Below are 18,011 nucleotides of genomic sequence, written 5' to 3' on the forward strand. Positions count from 1 at the left end.
ATTTACAAATACCTAGAACATAAGGTGATAAGCAATAGTCAGCATGGATCATCAAAAACAGTGTCAAACCGACCTAACAACTTTGACAATGTAACTTTGTGGATGGGGTGAACCAGAAGATGTGGCATACCCTGACTTTAATAAGGCTATTGATGCTGTCTCACATCACCCTCCCATAAAATGAAAAATGCAACCCTAATATTTAGTTCATTATCAATATTACAGCTGTTACTTGAAAATGAGTACAACAAAAAAACCTGTCCCAACATGTTAGACTTGCTCACCATTTCAATCATCTCTTTACAATAGAGAAAGGAGGTTTGTATCACGTTTTAATGACTTAACAAAAAGATGTTTTAGACATACCTTACAGCTTATCATTTCTTCCATTCGTGCTTGAGGTGTCTGTCCTGCTTTATGTCTCACCAATATATAAACCGCTTTCACTTTAGGGCAGGACCTCAGTAGCTTTTCCAGAAGCACTTTTCCCATGAAGCCAGTAGCCCCCGTGAGAAGGACATTCTTTCCTTCGTAGTATTCTGGGATGGATACCATTATGACCTTAAAGTTTAAAAGCATACATTAAAACGTGTCCCTTCATGCAGACCTCCAGAACTGTAACTCCACTATAATGCAAAGATAGGAACATTCAGTCCTATGGTTGAAAGTAGAATTCATCTCTTGATATCCACTCCTTCCTTACACAAGTAGGTCTTAATTTTTTTTTTTTTAGGGAAAATGTCAAATTTTAGAAGCACTTCACAGAATTTTTTTTTAATCTTCTCACAATCTGGATTCATGCTAATGGCACAATTCAAGATTTCTCCCTCCGCCACATTCATTGGAAGTAGTTCCAGGGGATAGCTGGCCTCAACCCAATTTCTCACTTCACTTTTGGTTATTCAGAACCAGCTCTAGGTATTTAACCAACAATTTTATCATGAAGTGAAACAAACCACCTCTATCTCCACAGCTAGATAGAGGTTTAAAGAAACTGCACAATGTACTGCAGAAATTGTATATACTCACTTTAAGTAACCATCCATAGGACCAATCAAAACTGGGTGGCTGCTACAGAAAATTTAAAGGTGAGATCATTAATTACACAATCGCATATGGATATGTGAAAAAATGATCACTTAAAACAGGACCCTAGCATGCCAACTGCTGGCTTGAAAAGATTCATATTAAGCAGTTCTGCTACAAATTAAAGGCTCATCAGGTGGAAGAAAACAGGGGGAGGAAAAACTCTAGTACACTGCTGAATTTGAATCACCAATATGATGCAGCTACAAAAGAGGCAAATGTCATCCTAGGATGCATCAGACGAGCCATTTCCAATAGAGATAGACAAATATTAATAATGCTGTACAAGGAATTAGTGAGAACTCATCTTATACACTGTTCACAATTCTGGTCACCCATACTCAAGAAGAGTTCAAAGAGTTCATTTAAATTAGGACAGTTGAAGAGAAGTGTTACTAAGATGCTCGCTCATGGGATTGGATGGCTTGTTTATGAGAAGAGATAGGCTTGTTCAGATATACATTGTGGCCACAGATAAACAGCAAGAAAGGTAAAGAGTTATTAAAGCTAGAGGACAATACAGGCACAACTAGTCATGAATAAATTCAGACTGGAAATAAGAAAGTTGTGTCACAACCTTGGCACTTCTCCACTTAAGGTGAGAAAATTTTGAACTGAGTGAGAAAATTTTGAACTGAGAAAAGAATTCCCGCTGCAGACAAGGATGATATAAAGGAAAACAAACCATGAAAGAGGGGGCCGGACTAGGGATAATAGATAGCAGGTAATTCAATAGTTGTGTAACTCAAATATTAGCAGCTACATAACTATTAGATAGTCCTCGGAGGCAGAGCCAGCGCACTCCCCACCTCACTTCTGGTGAGCCCCCTGCTATCCCGCACTGCCACCTCCGATACAAATTTGACGCCGTTTCCTTGGGCTTGAACAGAGACAATAACTGATTAACACACTATAAAGTCAATTTCCCCAGCCTTTCACATGGGCATTTTCACATCAAAAGCTATTAATGGAACACATCCAACCCACTTAATTAGCTTCATTAACATAGGTCCTACAATTGACAGGTAACTGCTTTTGCTATCTATCTATCTTGGATTTTCTTATTTCCACTCCAACTCATCTAATGACAGGACACGATACTGGAAATGTTCTGTTGCTAATGTGAATTGAAGGAACCATCTGTGAGTATGATGGATGGTGACATGGAAACAGGCATCTTGTAAGCTGAGAGCTTTATCCAGGGCTGGGATTATCGATCCTAGGATAACCATTTTGAACCACTGCTTGCAAAGGTATCGGTTGAGCTTGCGAAGGTCGAGAATGTCCTTTTCTGTGAGAAAGTAGTGAAAGTAGAAGCCCTTGCTTAAGAACTCATCTGGTGACCCCTCTATTGCTCCGATGGAAAGGAGCCAGTGGGCCTCCTGTTTTAATAGGTCTTCATGAAAGGGGTCCCAAAGAGGGACATGGAGAGTGGGGAAGTTAGGGGGAATGTAAATAGGATGTGTAGCCAGATGCCACAATCTCAAGGACCCAGTGGTCCAATGCGATGGTGGCCCAATGGTGATAGAATGGTCTCAAACAGTGGTGAAAAATGGGAACCTGCTTGTGGCATGAACATCTAAGATGGAAGTCTTACATGCCCTCTACCAATGCCACAAACCTGCTGTTTGCTTGTTGGGTTAGCAGTGTGGTTTTTTGCCAACATCTCCTCTGAGGGTGCCGTCTCGCACAGGATTGGTCGAGACCCCTCTGTTGGTACCAAGAATAAGAGAAGTCGTAGTGCTTCTGGTATGGTGAATAAAGATTACAGCAATATGATGGCATGTAAATCCCTAACTTACGTAAGATTGTTCTTGAATTTTTACTTGTGGAGGACTTGTGGTCTTCTCCGCAAACAATTTTTGTTTATTGAATGAGAGGTCCTCTACTTTGGATTGCAACTCTTGGAACCCCAGCAGCTTGAAGCCAAGATGCTCTGCACATCACTATTGAGGTTGCAGTGGAGTGTACTGCTGCATTGGCGACATTCAAGGCCAGGGCTCGACAATCTATGTAAAGTACTCGCCCGTGGCGAGTAGGTTACATCCCGGAAGAGCCGGGTTCGGGCGATCTGCACATGCGCAGAACACCGGACAGCGTGGCTGGCGAGCAGGGCTCGCCGTGGCTCAGTCAGCCCTGTTCAAGGCCATATGGAGGGGGGTTCATATGGTGATACAGCCTCTTGGACAATACGCTTGAGGATAGGCCTTTTATTATCAGGTAGGGTAGGTGATCCATGAGTCCAGTGATTTTGGATTTGCTAGTAGGGCCGAGTAATTTGCAATACAAAGTTGTAGGGTCGACAAACACATTTTCTTAGCAAATAAGTCCACGTGCTTACTCTGTCTGTCATGGCATTCTTATACTGTGGTAATTCAGACCTCTGTTGGGCTGTGTCTACCCCCAAGGAGTTTGGTTGGGGTGAAGAAAAAAAAAGTCATCCATGCCTTTGGCAGGGACAATATTTCATGTCAGCCTGTTTGTTGGTGGGCAGGACAGAAGCTGGGGTCTGCCCGATTTCCTCTGCCACTTCCATAATGGCCTCATTGATGAGCAATGCAATTTTGGCCTGTTGGGAGGACTGGAGGTTTTTGAGGAGACAGTTTCTCCTGTACTGGACTTCCTGACTAGCGTAACAAATCCTGAAACTGCTTCAGGTTGTCTATAGGTAAAATATCACCTGGAATTACTGTCTCATCTGGGGATGAGGAGGACTGTTCAGTGGGAGAGGTACCAGGCTGTTGTTCCTCAGGCTCAGATTTGTCCCTCCTCTAAATCAGGTTGTTGAGGAGGAGAGGTACTTGCACGAAATGATGTGATGGGTCGCCTGTGAGCTGGGGTGGAAGAAACTTTAGACTGGTGTTTTGAGGCAGACGGGTAACAGCATGATGACCACTGCCTGGAGTAGGCTGGTGGATAATGGTACTATGTGATCCAATGGGATGGATGGTCACAAGAGTGCCAATGTTTGTAATACTCATAGTATGACCTTGTGGGGGAGGCTTTTCTAGAAGAAAATACACTCCTGTGATCCTCATGAAAGACAGTGTCTGTACTGATAGTGTCAGAGACCTAAGAGATCTCACTGAGCCCCTTGAAGGAGGAGATAAAGACATCTGCCTGGTCACGGCGCCACGGGAGGATACATGATGTGGCGCCAAAGGTTACAGGGAAACTCCTTTATGGTGTCTCCTGTGAGTATGCGAGTCTTATCTGGCTATGGAATTCATTGGTGCTAGAGATAGCAGCGCCAGCAATGATAGTGCTGGTGAGAATCTTAACGGTTCGGAACTGGGTTCCTGGCTGGTTCTTTATTGGTTTTTGCATGGGCATTGGATGGTGTTGGTGGCTTGCTCAGCACCGATGGTGCTGGAATAGGCTGCATCTCCAGTTCCTGTGGTGTTGTTTGTGCCAGTGCCAGAGGCTGTGCCAAAGTGCCAGTGGTCGGCACCGATGATGTTCTGTGCCATATTTTCAGTTTCATAGCACTCTTGGAACAGGTGGTCATGGTGCTAGATGTCCTAGTTTACCCCCAGTGCTCAAAGAAGTAGGTAGAAGAGACCACGTTTAATTCCAGATTTTTCCACTGACTGTGACAACGAGAAAGTCAACCTTTGTGTTTCTGCCCCTTCTAAAATCATTTGGTGAAGTTCATGCCTGCTGTTTAAGAAGTCAGGCTTAAAAAAAAAAAACAAAAAACACATCTCTCTAATATGTGGCTGTATATTTTGTTACGATGAAACAGTCCATCAATACAGCGATATGTACCTTAATAGGAAGGTTACTGACTAGTAACTGGATTTTGTATACGCAATTACCCATGAAGATCTGTGCTACAGACATTGTGTATCAAGTCTTTAAAACCAGAAAAATCACTTAAAAGGGGGTTAAGTGCAGACCCCCACAAACAGTATATTCAATGTCAGCTCCTTTCACCTGCCTGGTGATTCAGTCTTTTTTCAATATGGTTTTATGAAAGCAATCCCATTTTCTTGGCACAACCAGAGAATTAGTTATTCTCCAAGGTGAGACCCATACTTCTTACCCAATAATTACATTATTAGAACAGGTAGGTAAAAAAAGAGGTAGTTTAGAGTAGCAATGTTAAAATGCAGGTAATTGGGTAACTGTATAAATCTCAGCAGTTACACAAACCCACAACATGGGGTGGCAGCTGGCTCTCCAAGAGCAGGGCAGGAGCCACTATGTAACTATTCATGGTAACCGATAAGCCCAGACTAATCTGTTAACTGTTCTAACAGTTATACTTTTTACATCCCTATTTTGGAGTAGGTGGAAGAAGAGGAACTGAGAATGTAGAAGCAGACGCCTATAATTTGAAGCACTGATCTGCAATTCCATGACTCATCTCTGCCACTGCAAGCAGTAAATTATTCTAAAACACGTACGAGACATGATACCACACAAGATCCAGCACTATAGTATAACAAGAGGAGGGCCTGAAATAAAAGTCCATGTAGCAACGGCTAGGACCTTGATAATATAAAGCAAAGCTAAGCTGTGAGCAAGAGGCAGGGCCCTGCTCCAAGAACTTGGCAAGAACAGCTCTGAGAGTATAAGACACAAAGGGCTCATGTAGACTACACTAAAATGTCGGAAGAGGTACATATACATGTCAGGGGTACATATGCATAGTGGTTAAGTGGAGTGTACCAACAACTATTACTGTACTACTTTGACAGTAAAACTGGCCACACGCATCCAATCCTTCTCGGATTTTGTGGGCTTCGGGGGGCTCCTTTGGAGTCTGCCGACTACTTGCACAAGTCAACATAATACACATGATTGAGCACACACACACCCCCAAATGGTTATCATCACTGATGGAGCAGGAGACCTGTCAGGACACCACACCAGTAAATCCTGTCTAATACAGACAGTGATAAGTGTGCCACACTTTTCATCTTCAAGATTCTTTGCCAACAATCCTCACCATTCTTCTGAGAGACAGATGACTAAATAATAATCCTAAATCAGTTATCAGGCTGTTTACCTGCATCACCAGTACCTCGATACCAAAGTCACTGTCCAATAATATTCTATAGCGCTTTTCTGCTCTTTCTTCCTCAGAGCCTCCACTCGTATTGAATTATGTGCAAAGCCATTTCTATCAAGCAGTCCACTTACCAGAATAAGCTAGATTCAATACCAGAAGTTTCAGGCAGCAAGGCATATAGTTTAGTTGCCAAAGATTCTTACACAAGAGCAGAGAATGTGATTACCTGTACTGTACACATAAAGAGAATATATATGAAGCCCCTAAGCCAGGGGTGGGCAATAATTTTTGTAGGGGGGCCACTTCATCAATCTTGATAGTGGTTGTGGGCCAGCCCTGTAATGGGAGGGGCCTTAGGCAGAAGGGGCGGTTCCCTCTAGGGGCCTTAGGCTAGATCAAATGGCTTGGTGGACTGTATCCAGCCCAAAGGATGCATCTTGCCCACCCCTGCCCTTATATCCACATCCATGTGTCTTGGGCAGTCCCTGAACAGAATAAATATTTATATCCCCAATTTCACAAGTATTCTGACTAAATTATTCTGACATACTAGAAAGAATGTGGAGCAAATAAGCTTCTGAAATAACTTCACTTAAATAATATTTCCATCTGCCTTTTCAATAGTTAAGCAGAAAGGGCCATATTACTTCAAAGAAAACAGCTGCGGGCCACAAGTAGGGATGCTCTCCCAAAAAACACCAAACACACGGGCTAAAAACTGTCGTCGAGGGGAAAAAAAAAACAAACCCACACGTGTCTCCACTTGGTCCCCCACCCCTCAGCAAAAGCCCCTTCCCCTCCCCTACCTGGCTTCTGCCTTCCAGTTTGAGGGGCTGCCGGAACCTTTTCAAATCCGGTCATCGCTGGCCATGACATCACGATGCCACGTCATGCCAGCATCCCGCCCTCTGGCTCATGCCCCGCCTCCTCACACCAGAGCTGCATGCTGGCAGTGCAGGGGCGAGAATCACCGTACCTCCACCTCCCTGGCAGCGCTCCGCTCTTCTGCCCAACCGGCAGATGGGATGGGGCCTCACCGCCCGTAGTTGGCACGGGCCACACAGTGAGTCCCTGCGGGCCGCATGTGGCCCTCGGACCGTATATTGCGCAGGCCTGAGTTACACGCTACACACTCATCCTTACTTACTATGATCTTAACTCTTCACAAACCATACCACTTCTGATAAAGTAGCAGAAGTGGGAAATGACTAGCCCATTGACTTTATTAGCCATTTCACCTTCCAGCTTTGCACTAAAGCACAAACTTCTTGTCAAGTGACTTATGATGTCCAACACTTCAGCCTTCACTCCAGCTTCCCCCTTCTTTTACCACATACCAGTCATCTTCTTCCACAGTGTATAGCTATGTTGCAGTAAAAGACCCACAACTCACAGCAGACACATGTCTGCTGACCTGGGCTCAGACTGTTGGGCTACAAAACTGCAGTGTAGATGTTTGGGTTCAGCTATAGCCTGTGCTCAGGGTCCCTTTCCACACAGGAAACAATGCTGGGGGAAGAACCAATTGCATTGCAGTATTATAGCCCTGCACCCTGAGCCCTATAAGCCCAAGTCTGCTCATTTAGGCCAGCTGTGGGTCTTATTTCAACACAGACATATCATCAAGCAGCTCCATCAGATTTCTCCAATATTCCTCTTCTGCCTGAGTGCATGCAAAACACTTAAATTTTTTCTTTAAAAGACCTCTCCTTAAAATCTCCATTTTGCTGTTAAGCCTGTAAAATAATGCCTGCTAATGATGGCTAGGAAGGTGAAAATTCTGAGCATTTCTCTCTCCCTCTCTTATTCTAGGTTCCTCTCTCTACTATTTCATTACCGTACTTTCAACACAAAACTGAAAACTGTACTATTTATTAACATCTTCAGGTGCATTAACACACCTGAACTTGTATTTTAGGTTCTTAGTTATAGGGTAAAGATTGTCTTTGTTATTATCTATATTCAGGGCTCGACAAATCGCTGTTTCTACTCACCCATGGCGAGTAGATTTCTGCCGGTCGCCTCTTTTACCGGCGGCGCACGGATGCGCAATGCGGGTCTTGCACATGCGCAGTGCGGGACTGGCAGGTAGATTTTGCCGCCATTTGTCAAGCCCTGTATATTACTAATTAGTGTCCTGATGTCTCAAAACAGAATTTCAACCTCTGTTTGCACAGCACACAGGACAAACAGAATTAATATATTTTAAAAGAAGTGTTTTGTAATGATGCATTCTTTAGTAAACAAGAGATACAACTTATGGTAGGGTCTGATGCCTGAAAAGAAAAAAAAGTCAGCAGAGGTCAAGAAGTTCCCAGGGGTGATTGCTTTAGACTGTAGCCATCCAAGCCTCTTTTATGGAGGTACTAGAAGACTTAACAGCACTGCCTGAGTCTGGGGCTGGCCCGGTGCAGGGGGGGGGGGGGGGGGGGGGAGGCCACAGCCTAGTTGACAGCTGTCACTTAGGGCCGACCCACAGTGGGGGGACCACATGTCACATTAGCCTGGGGCAGAGGATGCTCCCCTGAGTAGGCTAGGATTGCAGAGGTCATGCTGCCAGTCAGCAGCTGCTCCAAGGTGCTGGGGCACTTGCTGCCTCCTGTAGTCATTCGTAACTATAACTGTACCTGTTCTCACACCCTTCCCTTTCCATTTGATACAAAACAATCACATTCCACACATATCCCATTGTCCTGACACAGCCAAAACCTGACCTTACTTTAAGTTACTGTAAGAGGAAATTACATACCAAGTTTTGGTCCTAGTTCTTACTGTTTAAGAGGAGCTCTTGAACAGATAGACGAACATACAAACTCTCTCAAATACATAGTAGATTAATTATTCTAGATTTGACAAATCACTATAGCTAAACTGTAATACTGAGCACTGAGCCAATACAAGCCATGACAGTGCAGCAAATCTATACATATTTTCTGTTGTAGTTGCACGCAGCATTATAGTCTAGAGAAAATGTTCCTTGAAAACATTAAACAAGTGCTTGCTGTCTACATGGGCATCAAATCAGAATAAGCAACACTAATGGATGACATGGTGCTTAGGGACTGCATTTGACCAAGCCTCAATCTTGCTCAAAGCAATACCAATGCATTGATATAGCAACTTTTGCACTGAATGTGTGTTACAGGAATACTTATGGTTGCAAATGTGCTTGCAAAATCATCTCCTTTGACAGCTAAGGAAAAAAAGCAGCTCATGAATAATCTGAAGTACTTGTATTATGAATATGAATTCTACTGGTTAACAATGGACATTACGGTAATTAAAATTAAGGAAAAACTAAGATTGCATTACACTTAAGGAACACTTCTCTCTTTTTTTTTTTAAAGCTCTCACTATTTACAGCATCCTTTAAGAGCTGGATGAAATATAGCGCACTAAAAATCACCATTGCTTTTCTCCCACTTCCACTGGAAATATCTATCAACTTGTCAAATTCACTCAACATTCCAAGGTCAGGCTCAACTTGTTGCAAAAAGCAATAGCGGCACACAAAGCATTGGGAACAAGGGATGTTTAAAGGCAGGTAACAATTTGTATCAACTGCACAATTAGTTGATAAGGGAAGGTGCTCTGCCCCTGCTGGTCCAGGAGCTACCCCTCCAGTGGGTCCGCAGTTTATATGTAGTAAGAGCCGGGCACACAGGTTCTTGCTACACTTAAAATGCAGAGCTGCACTGGGGTAGTTCATGGACCTTATGAGCAAGCTCAAATGTAGCAAGTTTTTACTACATTTAAAATGCAGAGGTGCAGCAGACAAGGGCTACTGCCAGATCAGCCTCTGCCTGCAGCAAATCTCCTGTAACAGACTAACTCGGCTATCCCCTGAAGCTACATCCCTACTGTGAACACCAGGGAGTTGCTAGAGCAGCATGTTTAACCAGTAGTAAGTACATTTACCTCAAACAAATCAGATAGGGTAGAGCTTTGTCAAGAGCTTCAAAAAGATCTCACCAACCTAAGTGATTGGGCAACAAAATGGCAAATGAAATTTAATGTAAAATAATGTACATTGGAAAAAATAATCCCAACTATATTCACAATATGATGGGGACTAATTTAGCTACAACTACTCAAGAGATCATGGAGTCATTATGGAAAGTTTTCTGAACACATGCACTCAGTGTGCAGCGGCAGTGAAAAAAAATCAAACAACGTTAAGAATAATTAAAAAGAGAATAAGAGAACATCTTATTCCTTTTATATAAAATCATGGCACACCCACATCTTGAATACTGCGTGCACATGTGGTCGCCTCATCTCAAAAAAGATATATTGGCATTGGAAAAGATTCAGAAGAGGGCAATAAAAATTAAGGGGTTTGGAATGGGTCCTATATGAAAAGAGATTCAAAAGACTTGGACTTTTCAGCTTATAAAAGAGTAGACTAACAGGGGATATGATAGAGGTCTATAAAATGACTGGTGTGAAAAAAGTGAGTAAGGAAAAGTTACTTACTTATTCCCACAATATAAGAACTAGGGGGTCACCAAATGAAATTAATAGGCAGCAGATTTAAAGCAAACAAAAGGAAGTTTTTCTTCACACAGCGCACAGTCAACCTGTGGAACTCCTTGCCAGAGGACACAGTGAAGGCTAGGACTTTAACAGAGTTCAAAAAAAAGACCTAGATAGATTCATGGAGGTTAGGTCCATCAGTAGCTATTAGCTAGGACAGGTAGGAATGGTGTTCCTAGCATCTGTTGGTCTGCAAATGGGTAACAGGGGAAGGATCACGTGAGGATTACCTGTTCTGTTCCCTCCCTTTGGGGCATCTGGTATTGGCCGCTGTCGGCAGATACGATAGGATACTGGGCTAGATGGACCTTTGGTCTGACCCAGTATGGCCATTATGTTCTTTGGGTTGCCAGCTTTCTGACAAAAACTGAATATCCTTGTCCCACACCTTTCCAAGGGCCCCATCCCCGCTCACCCCAGCCTTCAGTCACTTGTTCTAAAGCTACAAGAGAAAAATCTACAATATGAAAGAAAAACATGAATAAAAAGACAAAGAGTATATTTTAGTGCATAAGGGAATACACAGAGCTATTCATTGAGGAAGCAAGCCAACAGCGTGCTTGGTCATGGAAAGAGGATCGTAGCCAATCTGGTTTAAGGTACTGTAAAATTTGGGGTGATCCTTATTCTCATTTCTCCTAGAGTATCTAATTAAGGCCAGTGGTCCCCAATCTTTTTCAGCATAAAATCACTTTTTGAATTTAAGTGCAATCCTGGATCTACCTTAAACCTAAATCCCCTTGTCCCGCCTCCTCCATGCCCCTTCTGAGGCCCTGCCCCTGCTCACTCCATCCTCCCTCCCTTTCACCAGGCAGGGGCAGAGGGCTGTGGAGCAGGCTCTGGTCTTAGGCCAAGGGATCTGGAGTGTGAGAGGGGCTTTGCACTAAGCCTGGGGCAGGGGCTTGAGATGCAGAAGGGGATTCATGACTGGGGCAGGAGATCCGAGATGGCTCCAGCTGGACACTGCTTACCTCAGGTGGCTCCTGGGTGGTGGAGCAGTGGGGCTAAGGCAGGCTCACCACTGCCCTGGCACTGTACCACTCCCAAAAGCAGCTAGCAAACTCTTTCCATCTCAAGGCCTGTTGTGCTTCCCCCACTCTGTTCTGTGGAGATAATACAGGGTGGGAGGGGGGCACCCTGAAATCAGCACCCTACTCTCCCTCCCCTGCTCTGCACCACAAGCAGGAGGCTCCAGGGAGGGGCAGCTTCCAAGCAAGGGGCAGGAGATGAGCAGCAGTGGGGGAGGGGCAGCTGAACTGCTAGCACTTGATAGCCTCTTGGCCAAACCAGTCAGGATCACCTTAGATCCAGTTAGAGGCTCCAAGCTCTACCAGTAGATCCCGATCTACTGGTTGGTGACCAGTGGTCTAGGCCCTAAGATGCACATTATAGTTTTATTTTATATATAACAATATTTCCAATAGATCTACTTGCTGTTACTTGAAACAGTGTTCTGTAAAACTCCTTACTGATTTCACTATAAACATATATAAATACTGTGAGTTAAGGCGAGTAATGATCAGAGTGGAACTAGTAAGCTGTGGTATACTGTTTCTATGGAAGCGGCAAATCCATGAATACTGTGAGTGTCTAAGGGATGGACTCCACCGGAGCAATGCTCGGAGGGCTCAAGGGTTTGGGCCTGCTAACCTGTAGAGTAACAGTAAGATCTAGAGGGGACTGTCTGCATTGCTAGTGGAGCTGGGAAACTGACCCATGGCAGATACAGACAAGGCTTCCCCATGCTATGGGCAGATGATAGCGAGATGCATCACAAAATCCTGGATACACATCAATGCTTAGAGATCGAAGGATGTGGTTTTGGAAGTAGGACAGTTGGACTGTGGAGTCCCACCACCCAAGCAAGGCCTCATAGAAGAGGTTTGTGCCTGGGTGTGTGCCCTAGAATCCCAGATCATTGAACAATAAATAGACCAGCAGGCTTAGAAGCATCTAGGGTCCAAGATGGAGTCTGCTTACAACATACTGGTGACTGTCTCAAAGAGAGAACTGGGTCAAGTTGTAACATTAAATATCTCTCCTATTGACTTACAAATGCTTAGCATCTATCAGAATTTTGACTTTCATGCATAAGAGCACATATTATTTAACTTTCTCTTCACAGTAGAACACCTACAACATGTGATTTGGGATAAACTAATCACCAAAACAAGTGCACAGATTACATGAGAATTTCAGTTGAAAAAGGCGAGGCCCCAATCCTGACATCGCTTCTGCACATGCTTCACTTTACTGGTGTGAGCAGTCTCACTGACTTCAAGTAGTGGCACAGTTAAGCAAGTGCATAAGTATGAAGAATCGGAGACCCAGGGCACATCTACACAGCAGGGCTAAAGCCGAAATAAGGTACACAATTTGAGCTATGTCAATTGCACAGCAGGAAGTCTGAGTTAGTGCACTCTTCCTCCAACTTCCCTTACTTATCATAAAGTGAGGGTTACAGGAGTCAGAGTAAGATGTCCTCCAGCTCGCCATTATTTCAACATTATGTTGAAATACCGCTTGCCTTGTAGATGTGGACTATTATTTCAGAGTAACGTCAGTTATCCCAAAATAACACTACTGTGTAGACATAGCCTAAGTTGCTTGGGGGTTTCACAAAAAAAGTCTTCAGAGTATGGCCCAAGCACATTCCAAAACCTCAAAATCCAAAAGGCAAACAAAATTAAAAATACTGAAGTCTGAGAATTGTGGCAGGCTTGTCTCATGACTTTTAAGCACTGGTGAAAAACTAGATTAAGTGAATATTACAGGTGGGAAATATAAATAAGGTTTGCTGGGCAACATTAATTCACCCACATCAATTTCAATTACAACATAACATATATGCAACGCAAATAAATTTATGCCCTCAAACTTTAAAGGAAGCTGACAACTTGAACTGCTGTCAATTAAAACAAAAAAACCACACACACACACACCACTTAAGTTACCACATAAACAGAGAACTGGTGAAACTTCTACATACTTCCTTCCCAATTGCAAACTAATGGTTCTTATCAGCCTCTTGTAACTATTTAATCTTTGAGATGCTACTAGACTGTTGGTTGGTTTTTAAGTTTTTCCTGTTACAGAATCTCTCAGCTCCCCCCCTGAAGCTTATGTACTCATAAAATCATAGAGCTGGAAGAGACCTCAGGAGGTCAAGTCCAGCCCCCTGCCCAAGGCAGGACCAATCCCAACTACTCTCTGTATTTTTTTCCCCTCCCCTTCATTCCCCCCCCCCTTTCTCCACCTCCTCCCTTCCCTTCCTCTCCTTCCCTTATTTATTCTTGGATTCCCTTATTTATTATTGGATCTGAACTTACAACACTCCAGTCATCTGAGGAAATGGGATGTGCCCAAGAAAGCTCATGATACCATCTACATGTTTTGTTAGTCTTTGAAGTGCTACTAGACTATTTGTTATTTTTAAGTTTTTAAATGCATTTAAGTTAGGGATGTTAACTGATTACCAGTTAACTGGTAATGATCACACTTAATGGATGATGCTTACCAGGTAGAGGTTAAACTGGTACTCGGGGAGCAGACCGCTATGGGCAGAGGGCAGCTCCAACACAGCCTGATCCCTGCCCCACTCTACCCTGACCTAGCACTGTTCAATCAGTTAACTAAACAAACAGGAGTACTAATTCACTAAATGGGATTTTACATCCCTAAATCAAATGTACTAAATGAACTCAGAGAGGAAAAGCTTTATTTCTCTAATCAGCTTGAGTTAGCTGTTACCTGTAAGATGAGACAAGCATGAAATTTTTTAATGTTAATGGCATCCCTTGTGTGTTTCACTTTCTAACTTTCGAGTATTTACATCTCTACCCTGAATGCTACATTAATAAGATAACTTTTCTGTAATTAGTCATACTGTGCACTTGTACGCACTGAAGACACACTCCCAACTCCTGCTTTGTGTAGTTAGCATGTGACAAACAGCTGCTCTAGTAAAATCCCTACAAAAAGGCAACATATTTACTCCTACTTTAATCTTGGAATAGACAGGTAACCGATTACCAGATAAGCATTACCCTTACTATGTGATGCTTACCAGGTACCAGTTAACCAGTACCCTGAGCAGCCCTCTGCCCACAGCCTACTCTGTGAGGCGCCTGGGAGCAGAAGCTGGCCCTCCCTCGCACGTGGCTCCTGTTGCCAGGGTCAGCAGCAGCAGCCCTACACGGGGGTGAAGGGAGAAGAGTGGATCCCTGATTAATCAGTTAGCCAGTTAAACCTAAGATTTAACTGGTTAACTGATTAGCCAGGATTTCATATCCCTACTTTACTCAGCTACTACACCACCAATGCCCTGATCTTGCACTAGGAGTAATCTCATTGATTTCAGCACAATTTTATGTGGCCACAAAAGTCTGCCCACACAGAGATCTTGGCCAGATGTTCTCTTGATTTTTCCTGGAAGGCAGCAAGCGCCAGTGCTCCCATACAAGTTGGGTAGGTGTGGTTTCATGAACTCTTTTCCTTCTGCAGTTGGAGACCGGTGTAGGTATCATTATTCACTTGACAGACAGATCAACAACTTAAACCAGAAGGACTCATGCTGAAAACAAGCAGGCATTGTCCACGCTCCTGGCACCACTTCCCAGATCTGAGTGAACATACACAGCAACCAGGACATGCACCTTCTGGCTCCTTGCAAGACCTGAGTGCAGCAGTTGGACACACACATTGAGGCCCTGGCAGCCCTGCAAGGGGCACCAGGAAAAGGCCCACTGCAGCTCCTGGGAGAACAGATGGCCATAGGCTTCATATCCAGTTCCTCCTTACATTCCAAGCGGGGTCAAGTAAAAGTCTCAGGCTCATAGGAAACTGAGCTGGAAGGAGTCAGTGAGAGCGAGCAGCCAGTGCTGTGCACAATCACTCTTGGCTCCATGCCATATTGCATCATGACAACTCCAATCAGCAAGTAGCGGTCAAACAGCTAGTTGTGGGTCCCCTACAGAAGGGCTGGTGGCCTCTTTTGAGACATACAGGCTGCAGAGTAAGGGACCTGCAACTGCTGCACGATGTAGCAGGGACATTGAATTTCAATTGATCAACTAATCAAGTAGTTGATGGAATAATAGTTCCATTGACTACTCAATAAGGAGGACTCTCGCTATACCACTGCACCTCTGCTTTTGTAACGTACAAGACCTGCGGGTGACTCTTGTACAATTCAAAGGGAGAAGCACGGCAGTTTGGATACCTCTGCCTCGCCTGCCCTGGCGAAGACAGTGCTGGGGGGCGGAGGGGGGGGGGAACCAGCTTTTAAGCAGGCTCTCCCCAACATTGGCTCCTGCTTTCTGCCCTCCCCCCTTGCTGCTTTTCTTTGATACAGGCAGCAAAGGGGAGGGGGGTGACTAGTTGAGTGATTACCCAGACATATGCTGGGAACCAAATGCAGCAGGGACAGATATCCAATAAGTTCTTGGACTACATTGGAGGCAATTTTTTATTTCAGAAGGTGAGAAAGCTACTAACAACTTGGGTGAAAGTGATCATGAAATCAGAGTTCATGATACTAAGGAATGGTAGAAGGGAGAACAGCAAAAGAAAGACAATGGACTTTGGGAAGGCAGGTTTTAGTAAACTCAGAGAGCTGGTAGGTAAGGTCCCACAGAAATCAAGACTAAAAGGGAAAAACAACAGAAGAGAGTTAGCTGTTTTTCAAAGGGACATTATTAAGGACCCAGAAGCAAACTACTTCATTGCATAAGAAAGATAGAAAGTATGGCAAAAGGCCACCTTGGCTTAACCAGGACAGCTTGCATGATCAAAAAAAATCAAAAAAGAATCACATAAAAAGTGGAAATTAGCTCAAATTACAAAGGATGAATATAAGCAACCAATACATGCATGCAGAGACAAGACTAGAAAGGCAAAGGAACAAAACGAGCTCAATCTAACTAGACAAAGGGTAACAAGAAGACTTTCTAGAAATATATTAAAAGCAAGAGGAAGACCAAGGATAAAGTTGGCCCATTGCTCAGTGAGGAGGGAAAAACAACAACAGGAAACTTGAAATGGCAGAGATGATTATTGACTTCTTTGTTTCGGTCTTCACCAAAAAGTTTGATGATGAAGGGATGCCTAACATAGTGAATGCTAGTGGAAATGGGCTAGGCTTTGTTTTTTTTATTTTATCTTCTAAGTTAAAAATTACTTAGAAAAGTTAGATGTCTGCAAGTCAAGAGTACCTGATGAAATGCATCCTAGAATACTGAAAGAGCTGATAGCTAAGGCTCAGATACCTCCTATCAACTTTGAAAAATCATGGAAATTGTGAGAGATTCCAGAAGACTGGAAAAGGGCAAACATAGTGCCCACCTATAAAAAAGGGAAATAAGGACAAGCCAGCAAACTACAGACCAGTCAATTTAACTTCTGTGTCAGGAAAGCTAACAGAACAGGTAATTAAGGAATTCATCTGAAAACATCTGGAAGAAAATAAGGTGATAGGTAACAAGCAGCATGGATTTATAAAGAACAAATCATGTCAACCCAATTGATATCCATACCACTTGCTATCCTATCAAAGAAGGTTAAGGAAGAAGCAATGGATGTGGAATACCTAGACTTTAGTAAGGCATTTGACATGGTCTCACATGATCATCTTTTCAATAAACTAGGCAAATACAACTTAGATGGGGCTACTATAAGGTGGGTGCATAACTGGCTGAATAACCGTTCTCAGAGAGTAGTTAGTAACTGTTCACAATCATGCTGGCAGGGCATAACAAGTGGGGTTCCGCAGAAGTCTGTTTTGGGACCAGTTCTGTTCAATATCTTCATCAACAGTTTAGATGATGGTATAGAGAGTACACTTACTAAATTAGCAGATTATACCAATCTGGACAAACTGGACAAATGGTCTGAGGTAGACAGGATGAAGTTTAAAAAGGACATATGCAAAGGAGTTCACTTAAAGGAACAATCCGTTTCACATACAGAATAGGAAGCGACTATCTGGGAAGGAGACCTGCAGAAAGGAATCTAAGGGTCATAGTGAACCACAAGCTAAACATGAGACAACAGTGTGATGCTATTGCAAAAAAGCAAACATGATTCTGGGATGCATTAACAGGAGGGTTGAGGTTGAGAGCAAGATACAAGAAATCATTCTTCCATTCTACTTTGTGCTGATTAGCCCTCAATTGGAGCAGTGTGTCCAGTTCTGGGCACGACATTTCAAGAAAGATGTGGAAAAATTGGAGAAGGTCCAGAGAAGGGCAACAACGATTACTGGTCTAGAAAGCGTGAACTACGAGGCAAGACTGAAGGAATTAGGCTTGTTTAGAAAAGAGAAGACTGAGAGGGGGAGATGATAGCGGTTTTGGGGTATCTAAAAGGATGTCTC

The 18,011-nt window shown here is 43.5% G+C and overlaps 1 protein-coding gene across 3 annotated transcripts in view; it reads right to left on the reverse strand.

Moving 5' to 3' along the window:
• Positions 1–18,011, reverse strand: part of FAR1 (fatty acyl-CoA reductase 1) — a 65,885-nt gene that overhangs the window by 42,942 nt on the left and 4,932 nt on the right. For all 3 annotated transcript variants that reach the window (XM_075927847.2, XM_075927845.2, XM_075927846.2), the window contains exon 2: positions 367–561. In XM_075927847.2, coding sequence (XP_075783962.1) covers positions 367–555 — 189 coding nt within the window. In that variant the 5' untranslated portion in view covers positions 556–561. The remainder of the gene's footprint in view (positions 1–366; positions 562–18,011) is intronic.

The sequence above is a fragment of the Pelodiscus sinensis genome, chromosome 5 (assembly GCF_052426305.1).
Source record: "Pelodiscus sinensis isolate ZL-2025 chromosome 5, ASM5242630v1, whole genome shotgun sequence".
NCBI lineage: Eukaryota > Metazoa > Chordata > Testudines > Trionychidae > Pelodiscus > Pelodiscus sinensis.